General features: G+C 40.5%; 1 protein-coding gene across 1 annotated transcript; it reads right to left on the bottom strand.

Annotated features, from left to right (window-relative positions):
• Nucleotides 1–7,635: 7,635 nt before the first annotated feature.
• SOX11 (SRY-box transcription factor 11) lies at nucleotides 7,636–15,559 on the bottom strand. The gene has a single exon (XM_068678530.1). The coding sequence runs from the start codon at nucleotides 15,187–15,189 to the stop codon at nucleotides 13,978–13,980; it is 1,212 nt and encodes a 403-aa protein (XP_068534631.1). The 5' UTR covers nucleotides 15,190–15,559; the 3' UTR covers nucleotides 7,636–13,977.
• Between the last annotated feature and the right edge of the window lie 621 nt (nucleotides 15,560–16,180).

Genomic DNA, 16,180 nt, shown 5'->3' with positions numbered 1-16,180 from the left:
GTGGGTATAGGTAGTCTGGATTCAGCCCTAAATCTAGCAAGTCCAAGAGATGTAGGCATCCATATCCCAAAATGATGTTTGAGACTAGTCTTGGGAAAATGTTCATGGTGTTCACAGGAGCCTACAGACCTGACAGTGGTGGCCTTAGAGAGGAACCACTAGAACCACTGGAGCTCAGCCACACTCATCCTCTGTGCACTACGTCCCTACTGCCTGCACTGTTATTCCACACCCTCTGGGACAGGGGGAGTATTTCTATGTTAAATTTTAAAAATAATAATAATTTTAATAAATAAATATATATATATATTCATGTATAGTTTATAAAAATGAAAAAATGAAAATTGGCAGTATACAGTTGAGTTTAGCTTCATTCTGCACAACGTTATCTGTAAATCTAAAGGAAGAAACTTTTTGTTGTTTTTTTCAGATGATAATATGTATTGTATTTACCTGTGAAACTGGAAAGATTTAGAAGCTGATCCAGATTATTGTGCAAATAATACATGTAAAAGTATATGACTGTCTTGTCCATCTTGCTAGTTCTTCCTTTTTTTGAATGGTTTATTTATAGTATGCCTGTGAATCCAGTCTCCTCTGTGGATGATGTCATTTCACATGTATTACACATGCTGCACCCTTGGGAAAAGGCAGCAATATGTCTCACCTTCTACTATTTCTCATGCCTCTTAAGTAGTCCATATAGTTTACATAAATATTTGTTTCAGACATTGCTGAGACATCTATTCAAAAATATATATTTATAGAAAAAGAGAGGAAAATTACAGTTGCTGGTTCCAGTTTGTTTGCTCTTATATTATTATTTCAGATAACAGACAAACTGTTCTGCTTGTGACATTCACTTATGTCTTGTTTTCAACATATTCCCATAGTACTTTGCATGTCTGATGGCTAATACTTGGCTTGGGAGAGGTAAATTAATCTAAGGCTAAATGGTAACGGCATGAAATAAAGCTAGTATCAAAAGGACTGGAGAAGGCAAACATAAAAACACATGGCTTCTTCTGCTCTCACTTTCCCAAAGCAAAAGATGGAGGGTTGTTAATATCTATCTGTTTTTCTCACTAAGAGGACAGTAGTTACATTCTTAATGTTACTTTATTTACCTTTGATTCTATTTATCACGTATGTGAAATACATAAATATTTTAATCACACTGCAGAGCTACGGAAAGGAGGAAGAAAAAAATGATTAGGATGTATTTCTGGATTTTGGAGTCACAATGGGAAATCCATCCCACACGCTAACCTCCCAAATGAGCCGGTTACAAGAACCTCTTGTGAGGCTAGGAGAAATTCTAGCCCTTGCTAACTTCCATGAGCTGGGAAGTGGTGCCTAGCATTTAAGAGAAGTAAAATACAACTTCTGTTGGAATATATATTTTTTGTTTAATTGCCCCCATACACACATACCTCCACACACATGCACACAAGTACTTACCAGATATTTCCTCTGTTTCAAGGCTTGGCAGAATGTTGGAGTCAAACTTTTTAAAACATTTTCTTCCTGCAATTGTAAGACACAATACATCAAATATAGATGAAATTAATTGTCTGCTTTAAACCACAGCCCACACAAATTAAATTGAAAATATATTTAAATACATATTGTATAAGTATAATAACTAATAAACTGGAAATCAATATAATACAATATATTACAAAATAATTATAAATGTATTTGTGTGTATGTGTATATGTATATGTATACTTATATGTATTATACTATATCATATATTTTTATACTTTGCACCTAAAGTAGGTCTTCCGTGTCCCACAAACGACAAGATTTCTGAATTCTGTGAATCTTTTATGAAAAATCTTCCTTGACATACCACCTCCAACATCCCAGTTCTCTTACATGAAAGAATGCCAATAAAATGAATTAGACCAATCTGAAAAGACAGTCAGAATTCAGATCTATTAGAAGGTTCTTAAAAGAGAATCTGAGAGGAGGAAAAAAAAAAAAAAAGAAAAAAAAAAAAGAAACACAGGAAACTACTCTGTGAGTGTGGATTTGACTAGATAGTATCCTAATATAAGGTGCACGCTAAACAGTTTGTGATTTTTAATACAATAGACAAAAGAAACAGTTGTTGGAGGAATCAGTGAATATCTCTTAGATCTTTTTTAAAAGCTATTGAATAATTTTAAAAATGAAACTATTTGAGTTAAAATTGATTACTGTTTTTTCTCTTAGACATTTATAGCTTTGTATATAGATACATACATTCCTAATTTTATAAAATAAATATATATATGTGACAGAAAAATGCATGTATCATTACCGAGGAAAATAGCTAGCTAAGCTTCAAATAAATGTATGAGTTTCTGTCTGGGAAGCCTGAATCCATTAGTGAACTCAACAAATAGGTCAAGAAAAGTAATAGCCAAATAAATATTTTATTAGCATTTTGTGAAACTTGCTAATGGTTAAGACTACTAATCCCACAGTAGTGGGAATCTTCATTCAATATCAGGTCATTATTCAATAGACATTGTCTCCAATTTCATACAAAGTGACTTTCGGGGTGTGACTGGAAAGAGGTGTTTTCACACTAATTGAATTCTTTACTCTGGGATACCATGGAAGAAATTTGCTTCTGGTCTAACTTTACTGCTGGCTAACTGATAACAAACAACCAAACAGAGCTCTATCAATCTGCATCCAAAGAAAATACATCACGAATTTTTCATCAGCTTTCATAACTAAAATCTCCCTTGAAATGTTGAATAAGGAAAATGCTGGTGTCAGGGAGGAGGGATAGCACTCTGGCTCAAAGTCTCATTCTCCAAAAGTGCAGGGTGGCATCACACAGCCCTACAAACACTTCTAGTGGTTTAGGAGAGGAGTCATCTGCAAATGCCAATATGGATATTGAACTTCATATCCCCATCTTTGTCCCTCTCGGATTCATATTTTAACTTCCAGAGACTGAGGTTGCCACCTGCCCATAGGAAGGCGGGGAAGAAAACAGTCACAGCACATCTTGCTGGCTGGTGCCCTGGGCATATCCATTTCAAAGAAATGGCACTGACTAGGACTGATGCTGATGACCTAAACAGCAGATGCAATTTTTCAGGATCCCAGCGCTGAGGGCTTTTTGGAAATTATTCTGGTGTGGCAGCACTTTTATAGAACACAGTGGGCAACTCTTTGTAGGCAAGTTGCTTGTCTTGTCTTTCTTTGCCATTTTAGCTTTGTTGTTGCTGTTTGTTTGTTTTGTTTTGTTTGCCCAGTTTATGCTGCTCTGTTTTTCCTTCTATCCACAGCAATCTTGTTCAGATTATCTCTGTTCAAAGTCAGATAGCATTTGTTCAGTCAATAATATCAAGAAACCAAAGAAACCACTGAATATCAGAAAAGTTGTGAAATCTGGTGAACTGCAGATGTATCATTTTGTTTTGATATTGATATAACCCAAATAAGTCTGAAACCTGAATCTTCCTTTATGCTTTTTTAGATTTAGTTTCATCTCCAATCCTTAACATTAAAAAAAAAAAAAAAAAAAAAAATGTTCGAAGCAGTTTTTTTGTGTGTGTGTGTGATTGAGTAATCACTGGGGTTAGACCATAACACTGATGTGCTGATCACGGGAACATTCCCTTTTCAGGACACTAAATCAATTTTACTAAATTATGTTCATATTTAAGTAGGAGAAATTCTTAATGATTCCCTCTTATCTAGTCCAGCTGGATTGATTTCTTTTCCTAAGAGTGCAGTTTATGAAAATATTGTCTAAACTAACTGTGAGGGTGCTAGAAGAACATACACTGTATGATTCTTATGTATAATTTAAATAGCAATTTCAAGGCTCCAGTTCTACAGCTGTTCAACATATAAAATTCTCACTCAGCTCTACAGTTGGAGGAGATTCAATAGAAGTGATTCTACAATTGATTTCAGTAGGTATTTTGACTACAAGAGTAGCTCAAAATTGGCCAACAGTATTTGTAAAGTGCTTTTGGATTCTTGGGAGTGAAGGCACTGCAGCATAAATTGTCATTTTTATTAGCTAGAGCAATTTCCTCTTCTTAAATTCCATCTGAAATTACCATGTTTAAAAAAAATCTGTGGTCACAGTCTCACTGTGCACTACTGCTCTTGAAGATGAGTCCCCGTGACAATGCAACAGAAATGTACCATTTGCAGAACTGACAATACCAATACCAATATGCAGTATGTATCAGTAATAGAGTAGAAAGTCAAATTCCTTTTTGCTTTGCCTTTAGGCTCATGACCTTTACATTCCAGCCCATAGATTAAGGCTAAGGTATTCTCCAAAATTATAGTGACTTTATGGCCAAAGTCTTACAGAGTAGGGTTTATAACCTATAGCCACATCTATGCTAGTAAATTATTCCAGGGTCTGTTCCCTGTTTTTGAGGCCAGCTGGCATAATCTGGCCACATGTATGCTAGTAAACTCTCCTAGTTTCCAAAACAGAGTGGATGAATCCAAACTGCCTATTGGGAATGATATTTGGCCCATGATAATTTTCAAATTGTTCCAGTGATTTTTTGGAAGAGCACTAGTATTCACCAGCCAAAACCATGTCAGGGATTTTTCTAACAATTTAACGATACAGACAACTGAGTTCCAGTGCCTGGACTATGTGATGTTTAATTTCTTAGCATAGATGTGCTTTCCATCTCTTTCCAGTGCTTTCTGCTCCCTTGTTTTACCTACAAGATACCATATCAGTGAGAAGAGTTTGTCATCTGTCATTAAAATAAAACCATGAACTTGAGGTCTTGAGTGAACAGAGAGGGCCAGAATAAAATCCTAAATCTGGTGTCAGAGACACCTCCCATTTTCACAGTCAAGCTGCAGACCTCTCATCACATAGCACTAAGGCTGTGCCCAGACATCTGCCATGGATGAGCAGCTGGACCCAGGTGCCTAACTTCTAGGTACAGCATTGCTTGGTATGCATGTTCTCATGCCAGTATATTTGCTAAAAAGGATTTGAATAAAGTTGAAAATGCAGTTTTTCCCATGTTGTTCCTTAACTTTACAAGACTGACAAAGCTGCCTTAGCAATGTCTGTTTGTGCTTGTGCATGAAAGACTGTGAAGTATATCAGTATTCACACCTATCCATTTATATATAAAATATATGCTCAGAAAAAGGCTAGAGAAAAAACAGCAATATTTTGTCTGACTGACTGACATGGTGAAAAAAGTGCAAAAATGTCTGGCCATAAAACTTTTTTGGAGGACTGAAGAAGTCTCATATTATAGCTACATTAAGGTTTACATTTTAAACGTGCAGTTATTGGGGGGTGGCGGGAAGCATGGTTACTGCTGCTGTTATTTCCCTTTTTACAGATTCTAAAACTTCACTGTTCATACCAACTTCCAGCAAAACCAGGATGGCTAGTTTAACTGCTTAAGTAGATAACTTAGATGGTTTTCGTAAGTGTAGATGACTCACTCTGCCTGCAGAGCTATTGGCTTTGATAACCCACAGCTGATGAATGACCACACAGAGCTGAGAATGGCAGAATTGGTTTAGGCTATGGTTGTACACAGCCTAAAAAAGAGGCAGTAGGTGTCAGGATATAAGTGGATGTAGGGTGGGCAGTTCTCAGTGATTTTTCTACCATTTTTCTACTTTTTGAAGGCCATGCACAACAGTGATACTGTCAGGGGAAAAGATTGGTTCTTATCTCTAAAAGGTATGAGAGCTAAAACTCAACAAATAAAGTGAATGAAATTAGGTGAATGAAAGGCAGGCTTTATAGATATTCAGGGACTATTACCCTAAGGACACGCAGGCCAACAATGTCTCATCAAGTAAAGACTAGGTGTAAGTGTAAGACCAAAAAATAGTTCTTATTCATGTAAGAACATTAAGTAAGTAAAAACATCTTTGTAACCCCTAAAATTAGTTCTTAGTTTTAGTACCAACTTGAAAATGTAATTTGAACATATATAAAGCTATTGTATAGCTTTAAGATGTGATATCTTGTAGTTTACCAATCCAAAAACACTTTCAAACACAGGATAGGAAAGATTCCCAATACGCAATGTAGAAATTTTCTCTGACAACAACAGAACCAGATAATAACTGAAGTTCCAATTTTCAGTACAGTAGCGACACTTCTCACTGAGGAAGAGCCAAACACAAGAATTGAGCTAGAGACATTTAAAATAATAGAGAGACAGCCTTAGTTTGTTCTGGTAGATTTCTGTAGCTTGTCTTTGGTTATATACAACGATATGTAAACAAACAAACTCTATGGGAACTTATATATATGTGTGTGTATATATATATAATATGTATTATATAGAAATGATGTGGTTTTAGTGCATTGTTTCAAATCCTGCTAAAGTATCTTAAAAAGTATTTTTTAAAACCTTTTTCATAAATACAGAAAGGACAGTGGTGTGATGGCTGTAAATAAAGATTTTATTTCCCTGATTTAGAGTGACCAGCTTAAACTTCCTATCTTCACTATGATGCATCAAATTCAAACTTTTACGTCACATCAGTTACACACCTCCATTCACAAGAAAGAATACTACTAGACCAGACTTTTGAAATTATATAGATTGTTTTCAATGTTCTCAGTAAATTTGGTAAATTAAAGAGAAATAATTACTTGTGAACTGAGAAAACTATTTTGGAGAAAAAAGTTATTCAGGTGTTGTGATAACAACAAGGGCAGCAGGAAGAGCTGTACTTAAGATTCATACAAAATGATCTGAAACCTTTTATTTGGTGAATCGACTCTTCTCAAGTTTAAATGCTTGTATCAGCTAAAACTGAAGTCAATATAATTTTTATTATTATTATTATTTCCTGGATTCTAGGAGTAACCCACAACCCCTTGATGGGAAGGAAACTATTATCAGTTGATTGCAGAAGTATAGATATAAAATACAATAAAATACAAGCAGGAGAGATGTGACTTGTTTTTTTTTTTTTTTTTTTTTTTTTAACATGGAAATATGTCTACAGACAGGACCTTTAGAAGGCTTATTCCAGCAAAGGATGTCTCGTGATAATTGCAGATTTTTAATTTGTAACAATATAACTCCATCATTTCTATAAAACCATATTTAATATACAAACAACTTTCACCACATAAACACATTAAAAACACCTTTTTTATAGTTCCAAGAATTGATTACAGGGTTCTCATAAAAACATTTTCATAACTAGAATCTTAATACAGAATGATTTTTTCTATGCCAAAATACATTTAGATGGTAAATTGTTTGTAGAAAAAGTTACAGAGAGAAATGCGTTTTGCTGGCATGTAATCCATCTTATTTCATTCTTCTATGGTCAACTTTAAAGCAGGTTTTGAAATGTTTAGCATAAAATATTTTATTTTATCCAGAACACCAACAAAAAAAAAAAAAAGGAAGTTGGCTCATTCTCTGTTTCAGTGTCTCTCAGGCGTGCCCAGAACAGCACTTACCCTCTTCACCTTGACCATAACTATCTATTGAGGGTTTTTTTCAAAAGACACGTTATTCCCACTAAATTTCAGCTTTTTCAGCTTTGGGTGCCCACAGAATGAAGAATGGATTCGCTATAATAGCTGAACTGCATTTACCAAATACAACACTGGAAAAAAAAAATCCACATAAAAACACATAGGAAGATTGATCACACAATTTTATTAGAGTCTTTTGAACAATTGCATTATGTTGTTCCTTTATTTAAAAACTCTTGCAAAAAAAGACATTGGAGTGGACTGGTTTCAACCCTGAGCATTAACACTGCATATCAAGTACTGTAGTAAAGAAGCTGGTTAAGTTTGTAGCACTAGCACAAGTCACTGATATTAATCCTCTAGGTGATCAGATTTTTACAAAAAAAATACATAGTTTTCAATAAATAATGCTTAATTTTACAACTTTGATACAGCAATGTCATACACTGTTTTGACACATACTAAACTCTGCATGCTATATAGTCTACTAGAAGACAAAACTTTGCCATGCATTTTCTTTTTCTAGTGCTAGAAAACACTTTGTCCTCCAGTGCATTGCCTCAAGCAGCCTTACCATCTTCCTTCTCTCACAGCAATAGGCCGTGCACTGGCATGCAAAAACCTCAAGAAAAGGTTTCCCCCCCACCATCACTCAGACTTCTAAACAAAAGTACTTTTCAGCTTTTCCCCCCAAGACCTGGAGTGGCTATGAAAACTAATTTCATGTGGCCTTGAAAAGTCTTTGAAATTACATATTTTAAAAGTGTCATGCTTGAAAAACTGCTCTAAAACATTCAATTTCCCCCACCTGTGGCCATCATGCAACATCATTGAAATGTTGTAACCATCAAAAGTCCCACACTGGAAAACAGGCCTCCATTTTAAAACAGCCCACCGAAAAAAAAAATAAAAAGAAGAAAAAAAATATCACAGCATTTATGTAAAGACTCCAAAACGCCAACATATGTACAAGAGCAAAACCAGATACAAATTGTAAATGAACTAACAATGGCATATAACTCTTCTCCCTGGTTTAGCCAGGGGTTGAGGCAAGTTGGTTTTGGAGATAAGCAGGACGATGGAAACAAAAACAAACTGTGACAATGGGAGTTCCTGGATTAATCATTATTAGTTGACCAAATTTCTTCAAGTGGTAAATCAGGGTCTTGATTTTCTTGGAAGTGGGAGTTACCAAAATCAAAATGTCCTAATTAATAACATATAATGCTAAATCAAACCTGCTTCTAAGTATTTGTAAGTCTTAGAAGTTTGGCGCCATGCACTTTTTCATCCTACAAGATTGCACACTTCACAGAAAATCCAGATGTTGCAACTAACCACAAAAGAAGAAACATGATTAATTAATAAGGATTGAAACCTCCATTCTCACACTTCCAGGTTGTTGTTCATCATTGAAAACCATTCACCCCTTCTTATCCATATTGCTTTAGGGGTTTCCTTGTATCTACAGAAGTCATTCCTTTGAAATTGCTGTCAACCACAATTTTCTAAGAGTTTTTAAAATATTCCTATCTTTGCACTGGCATAAGTATTGGGTTTTCTAAGAGAATCCCAACCCAAAGAAGGTATTACTTTTATACATGAAATATTATGAACTTTTGTTTCCCTTTTTGTAAGTCATTCTACACTTTCTGCACATTTGTGCTTTATATTGAATATAAAAATAGGTCTTTAAAACTCTATTTACTTTAAACTCACTAAAAAACTACTTGCTTGTGAAATTCTCTTACAAATTCACTGCATCCATGTAGAGAAGATAAAACTAATTAGGCAGTTAATTGGTATAGGTAGTGTGCAAAAAAATTAAGAAGAACAAAAACAATCACAGCCTTTGATGTGGGTGAGGGGAAAGGAAATAAATCAAAGGAATATAACCATATAGAAGGAGAAATGTAAGGCAACTCATTGAATTAAATTTTTGTTGTTTTGTTTTGTTGTTTGTTTTTTTTTTTTTCTTTTACTTTTTTTTTTTTTCTGGCCATGCTTACAAATGAAGGTTATGAAGAACTAAGACACCTATCCTGCCAGCAGCCCTTGAGGCAAAAACTCCCATTAAGCTCAATGAGAATTTTTTTAATTTTTTTCAGGTTTAAGGCCTTACTAGGCAGCAACTGTGCAACTGTAAAAAGGAACTTAATGACTGTATTGAATATCAAACACCTAAAAAGTATATGGCCCTGACTTTGACCCCACACCAGTTGTACCTTAGCGTAACACCAGAGTTGCACCTTCCTCAAACAGGCATGAATGAAGTATCAGACTGCATGCATGCAAATCACATTCAATAGACTTGAAGAACTTTAACCCAAATGACAGCAAATGCCTAAAGAGCACGTAGCACATACAGGATGCTTGGAATGAGTCTTCCCATAACATTTGTAAACAACTGCACTAAAGGAATTAAGATATTTCTCAGGTGTACTTGTTTTTGTTTTTTTTTTTTTAAAGAAATAAGGGGCAGAGGGGGAACAGCCAAAGGGGGAAAATGGTAACTTAAAAAAAAAAAAATCTTACTATAAAATTAAAAAGAATCACCATATTTGATTAAGTTTTACATGGAGTTGACATCCCCAGTGCTACGAACAAAATTGTCTTTCCAAAAAAAAAAAAAGAAAAACACCACTCATTTTTCTCCCTCTTATCACTTGTCTTATTCTACTCATAAGAGTATTGTACAGAAACGAATGCAAAAAATGTGAAAAAGGCCATGGGAGATATTAAGCCTGCAATGGGACTACTCTAGCAGGTCAAAAAGGATTCTTATGTACACTAAAAATAAAATTATAAAGGAGCTGAAGATAGGAATATTATTAGATACAACAAAATCAAAAAATATAAGAGTAATTTAGCAAATGCTATTTTTCCTGATTAGAAGATTGTATGTTACTTTCATTGAAATCAGCAGGAGCTTAGGCATTCAACAGCATCAAACTTCAGCCCTAACAGTGTAGTGGCGTAAAAAGAACTCTATTTTTTTTTTCCTTGAACAATATGCAACAATAAACTCTGAAATAAATGAAAGTCAGACTTTATGGACAAAAATTATCTCCCTGCACTATACACCTTCACTCAAAATATTCCTCTGATATAGTATTGTATCACTCCCAACTAGAAGAAAGAAAAGATATACTTCTGAGTGGGTATTATACTCTTTAACTAAAGTAGACCTGTTGCTCTTTTAAAATATGCCTGACTGCTCTATACTTGGATCCTTTAAATTAGTTATCCTTGACTAATATCTTAAACGGTAATTTTAAAAAACATCTTCCAAAAATATACGCAAGTCAAAACTCCTGTAGGCTGAGACACAGACCTTATCACAATGCAAACCAAATTCAGCCTAGATTCGACAATAATCATTCATAACTCATTGAACATCTGTAGAGCACAAATGTTTAATGACACTGCCTATTATTACTTTAGTAAACAAGGATGCATATCAGAAGAAAGGGACCAGAAGAGAAAGTCCCCATATTCTCATGATAGCGTGAAGAATTACTAAGAGAATTTTGGCTCAGTTTTAAGACTTAGAACCTGATCAACTGACTCCATCACCCTAGCCCAAGAAGGGATTCTCAAAAGCAGGATAGTAGTGAATGGCTAGGCTAGAGCACTTCAGTGTATCTATTTTCTTTCATTCTTTTGCCTTAGAAGAGATAAATGTCATTTGTTTCAATCTGATTTCTAAGTTATTACATGGAGAACACACTAATCATTTGAGACCAAAAACTGAAAATTCAAGAAACTCTGTTTTATTGAGGACTATCCATTGCCAAGGATATCTTATATATTGTAATTAAGTTTGTTTTAAAACACAGTTTCTCATAAAGAATTATCACAATGCAAGACATAAATTTGAGTTCCCAGATATGCTATATCTCTTTTTTGATAGCAAAGATTTAGGCCAAACAACTTTTATTTAGAATCATGAGTGTTTTATTATTATTATTAGAAAGAGATCAGATTATATTAATCATTTTACTACCAGTTCATTTAACTAACCTAAAGTAAGATATCTCACCACTTAAATGCCTAAGAGTTGTCCTTGATTAAACATAACATGCATGCAGGTTTTAATGTTATGTTTTATTATGCCTTACAAATGTGTATGCAGGATTTTCATTTCAGCAAGTCTGAAAGCCTGTAGCAGTGGTTGCCACCAAAATACCAGCACAGTGAATTGTCCCTGTAAACAGCTGGATAATTAATTAGTGGAGAAAAAAAATTACCAATGCCTATCATATAAAAAGTAAACGTCTTGAGAAACAAGCTTCCACCTTGTGAGTCTGTTTATTGCCATCAGCAGTTATTTCAGAGCTTGTAACTGAAATCTGATGGCTCCTAAGGAAAAAAAAATAAAAACCGCACACTGCCAAAGTCTGCTCACCTACAGAAGAAGCTCGTACCCCTTCTTTCCTTCCCATGCCCCCTCTGAGAGGGGCTGGAGCTGCCCCGGCGGGCCGAACGCTTCCCTAAGGCGGAGATGGGGGCACAGAGCATCCCCTCGTCAAGTCTCGCCCAAGCTACTCAGCAAAAGGAGGAGAAAAGGAGGAAGGAGGGGGAATGATAATAATAAAGGCGGGGAGAGGGGGAGCTGTCCCTGGGGCGGCAGGGGGAGAGCGGGCACTAGCCCCGCAGCCCCCCGCCCCCGGCAATGGGATGCGGGGAAGGGGGGGGGGGGCGGGGGGTGAGGCGCACCCTCGGGGAGCTCAAGCGTTGCTGGGCGGCCGAGGGGGATGCGGGAGAGCCTAAAAGCAGCGGGGCGAGCCCACCTGCTGCACCGCGCAGCCCCGCAGAGCCCGGCACGGCCCCGGTCCGGTCCACCCCGGCCGCCCGCGGGTACCCGGCTGGACCGCGCCCGCCCCAAGGGGCAGCGCGGAGCAAAAAAAGGAGGTGGAGAAAAAGGAGGGAAAAGAATACAAAAAATATAAAAAGGAAAAGGCAAGAAATCCTTATTTTCCTTCCCCCTAAGCTCTGGTCATGCACTACAGACTATAGCTACCGCTCCTCCACGGGCGAGGGGTGACAACACGGCATCTCCAGCGTTACTTCTACAGACACTAATAGCGATACGAGTTTCTATCAGTTCCAGCTGATTTATTAAAATTGTCAAGATACAGACTTTCAGCATTAAAAAAAAAAACAGGCTATGATGTTGACAGTGCACAAGTCTGCTTTTGCCATCATTTGCTACAAAATATGCAGATGGTCTGTACTTTAGATTATATTGCACAACATGAGAAACTTTAACTATGTGCCTTTTTTCTTTTTTTTTTTTTTTTGCTAAAATCGAGAATCCAGTTTCATACCTTCCATCTGGGGCCCCATCCACATATCACAGCGTATGAGATACATAAAGTCCTACTATAGTACAGTACATATACAATCTTTTAAACTAAGATAACAGCTCTGAGGTCTATATCACCATTTTCAATAAATCTTTACCTACAAATATTGAACAAATCTGAACTATAGCTGTACAAAAAAAGTGTTTGTTTCTTTTTTTTTTTTTTAAAACCACAAGGCCTTTAGATGCAAGGATTATTTTTTTTAAAATGTTAATCCTTTTAAAACCAGGACGTAACGTACCAACAAACTTGCATGCTAAAAACAGAGAAAAAAAGAAAATAAAAGGGAAGAAGTGCCTGAAAAGTCTTACTGAAAAAACACAGCAAGAATGTTCCCTTTTCACTGTACAAAAATACGCCTGAAAATATATTAATTTTTAAAAAAGACTGAGGTCTGTTATGTATCAAAAATGTTTCAATACCTTTTTGTACTGAGGTCTAGGCTGTCTGGTATTCAATCAAGGAGGTATAAGGGAACAAGTTACAAAAAAAAAAGTTGGCAAGTAGAAATCACATTTGTAAAACCATAAACAATTTGATCTGAAAAGTAAACTCTGATCTTAAGTCAGTTCAGTTATTTGTAAGCGTTTGTACAGTCTGCATTTTTTCAAGCTCCCTGCAGCTTTGTTAAGAATCGGATGCATAGAAGACATCAGTTTTCTCCCTCCAAAAAAAGTTGCAATGGTCCCTTTCGGAAAAATAAAAATAATTAAAAAAATCAGAACAGTTCTTTAAGATCTCTCACGGGAAAAAAAAATAAAAATATCCACAAACCCCCTTGAGTAACAGTTGTGCTGCCAAAAGACTTCTTTGCAGACCATCTTCCAGACTTCAATCAGAGACCGACAAGCTTCAAACAGCGCCTTCTGTATCATTTTTCCCCCAGTCCCATTTGCCTTTGCTGTTGTTGTTGTGATCACCAAATGCGATAAAAAAAATAAAAATAAAAAACACAAAAATTAAAAAAAAAAATCACAACTCCCGGGCTCGGAACTAACTTCGAGATTTTTTTTTTTAAAAAAAGAAAACAAGACCTTTTTTTTTTTTTTTTAAATCATCATCATCACCGGCGTCGCTCCAGCTCCAGCTCCGCCGCCTCGCCACCGGCGCCCGCCCTCTCTCCACCGCCGCCCCCGCTCAGTACGTGAACACCAGGTCGGAGAAATTCGCCTCCAGCCAGTCGCCCGCGATCATCTCGCTCAGCTCCGGGGTGCAGTAGTCGGGGAACTCGAAGTGGGAGCCGAGGCTGCCCTCGCTGAAGGAGTCCAGGTCCTTGTCTACCAGAGAGAGGGAGAGGTTGCCGGCGGCGGCGCCCGCCCCCAGCTCGGCGGCGGCGTGGCCGTGCTGCGAGAAGTTGAGGCTGAGGTCGAAGAGGAGGTCGTCCGCCTCCTCGCTGCCGGCCGACGAGGTGGAGATGGAGCGGGACGAGGCCGGGGAGAGGCCGGCCGGAGGCTGGGGCGGCGGCGGGCCCTGCTTGGTGATGTTCTTGAAGCTGTAGTAGAGTCTGCTGCCTCCGCCCGCCGCAGCGGCGCCGCCCCGCACCTCCTCGTAGAGGCTCGCCCCCTCGGTGGACTCCGCCGAGGAGCTCAAGGTGGGACTCGCCGGCACTTTGGCCACGTTGTACCGCCGCAGCTGCTGCGGCCCCGGCTCCTCATCTTCCTCCTCCTCGTCCGCCTCCTGCTTGATCCGCAGCTGCAGCTCGTCCTCGTCCTCCTCATCCTCCTCGTCCTCGTCCATGAAGACGCACTTGACCGTCTTGCTGCTCACTTTCAGGGTGCCGAAGACGTACTCGTCCCCCGCGTAGTCCCCGTGGTGGGCGGCTTTGGCTCCCGGCTTGGGGGGCGAGGAGGCGGAGGAGGATTTCAGCTTGCTACATTTCTTGCTGGAGCTCTTGGCGCTTTTGCTGCCGCTGCTGCTGGTGGGTGCGTTTTTCTCCGGACTTTGGCTGGCGTTGGGCTTGGCCGACGGGTCCATTTTGGGCTTTTTCCTGGGCCTGTATTTGTAGTCGGGGTAATCGGCCATGTGCTTAAGCCGCAGCCTCTCCGCCTCCCGGATGAACGGGATCTTCTCGCTGTCCTTCAGCATTTTCCACCGCTTGCCCAGGCGCTTGGAGATCTCCGCGTTGTGCATGTCCGGGGACTGCTCCATGATTTTTCTCCTCTCGATCTTAGACCACACCATGAACGCGTTCATCGGTCTCTTTATGTGCCCCGACGCCGTTTTGCACCAGTCCGGATCGCTCTCGTCCAAAGCCACTGGGCTGCAAGCCATGAACTCGCCCTCTTCGGTGTCCATCGCCTCCCGGGGCAGGTTGCTCTCGCTTTCCGCGCTTTCTGCTTGCTGCACCATGGTGGGCTTCTCCCCGCCGCTCCCCTCCGAGCCAACAAAGCCGCTCCCACCGGCGGCGCACCTTGCCCCAGCGAGCCGAGCTGGGCGCCGCGCTGCTGTGAGGTGGAGCCGGCGGGGGGCGAGCCTTGGAGGACGGCTGCCGCTGCTGTCTTCCTTCACCACCTCGGCCCACTGCGGCAGGGCCGGGCTGGGTGCGCTGGGGGCTCCGCCGCGCTGTGCCCCGGCCTCGCCGCCCGGCCTGCCCCCGCCGCGCTCGCTGCCCCCTTCTGCAAAACTCGCGGCTCCTCGCCCGACTCGTTATCAGCCCCTCATATGGGTGACATCACTCCCCCCGGCGGCCAATGGCGACGCTCGGGCACGCCCCCCGGGCACGCCCCCCGTGCTTTATCAGCTCCCCTTCCCCTCCCCCACGCTGACACACCCCCCTGTGCAGGGGGGCAGCGGGGGAGGGGGTCTGGCTCCTGCCCCCCACCCACCCCCTTCATCCTCTTCCCCCCTGCTCTTCTACCCCTGGGGGTCTTCGCCTGCCGCCCCCGGCTGCGGAGCGAGGTGGGGAGAGGGGCGGCGGCCGCGACCCCCCGCCGCCGTGTCCCGCTCCCCTAGGGAGGCCACCGAGCCCCTCGCAGCGGGCGGCAGGGGGCGCTGGAGCTCCGCCGCCCGCCCGTCCATCCCTCCGTCCGTCTGTCCGTCCCCACCGGGACAGTGCCCGCAGCCCCGCTCCCCGGGTCGGGGCTGGGAGCCCGGTGGCCGCCCCCCGTCTCCTGGGGAGGCCGCGACGCGCTGGTGCTGAGGGACACGGGGGTCCACAGTGCCCCGAGCCCCCGATGCCCCCGCGGAGGGTGGAGGTGGATTTCCCCCAAAGCCAGGTGTGTGGCAGCTCCCGGGGGGCTGAGCCCGCCCTTCCTTTCTGTTGGCTGGCTTTTCGGAAAGCACCCGGGTGCGCAGCGATGTCGCGATTATCGCAGAGCCCCCGCGCTGGATACAGCTGTTC

The sequence above is a fragment of the Anas acuta genome, chromosome 3 (assembly GCF_963932015.1).
Source record: "Anas acuta chromosome 3, bAnaAcu1.1, whole genome shotgun sequence".
NCBI classification, from domain to species: domain Eukaryota; kingdom Metazoa; phylum Chordata; class Aves; order Anseriformes; family Anatidae; genus Anas; species Anas acuta.
Note: the sequence above shows the minus strand (reverse complement) of the source record. Positions and strands in the feature narration are given on the sequence as shown.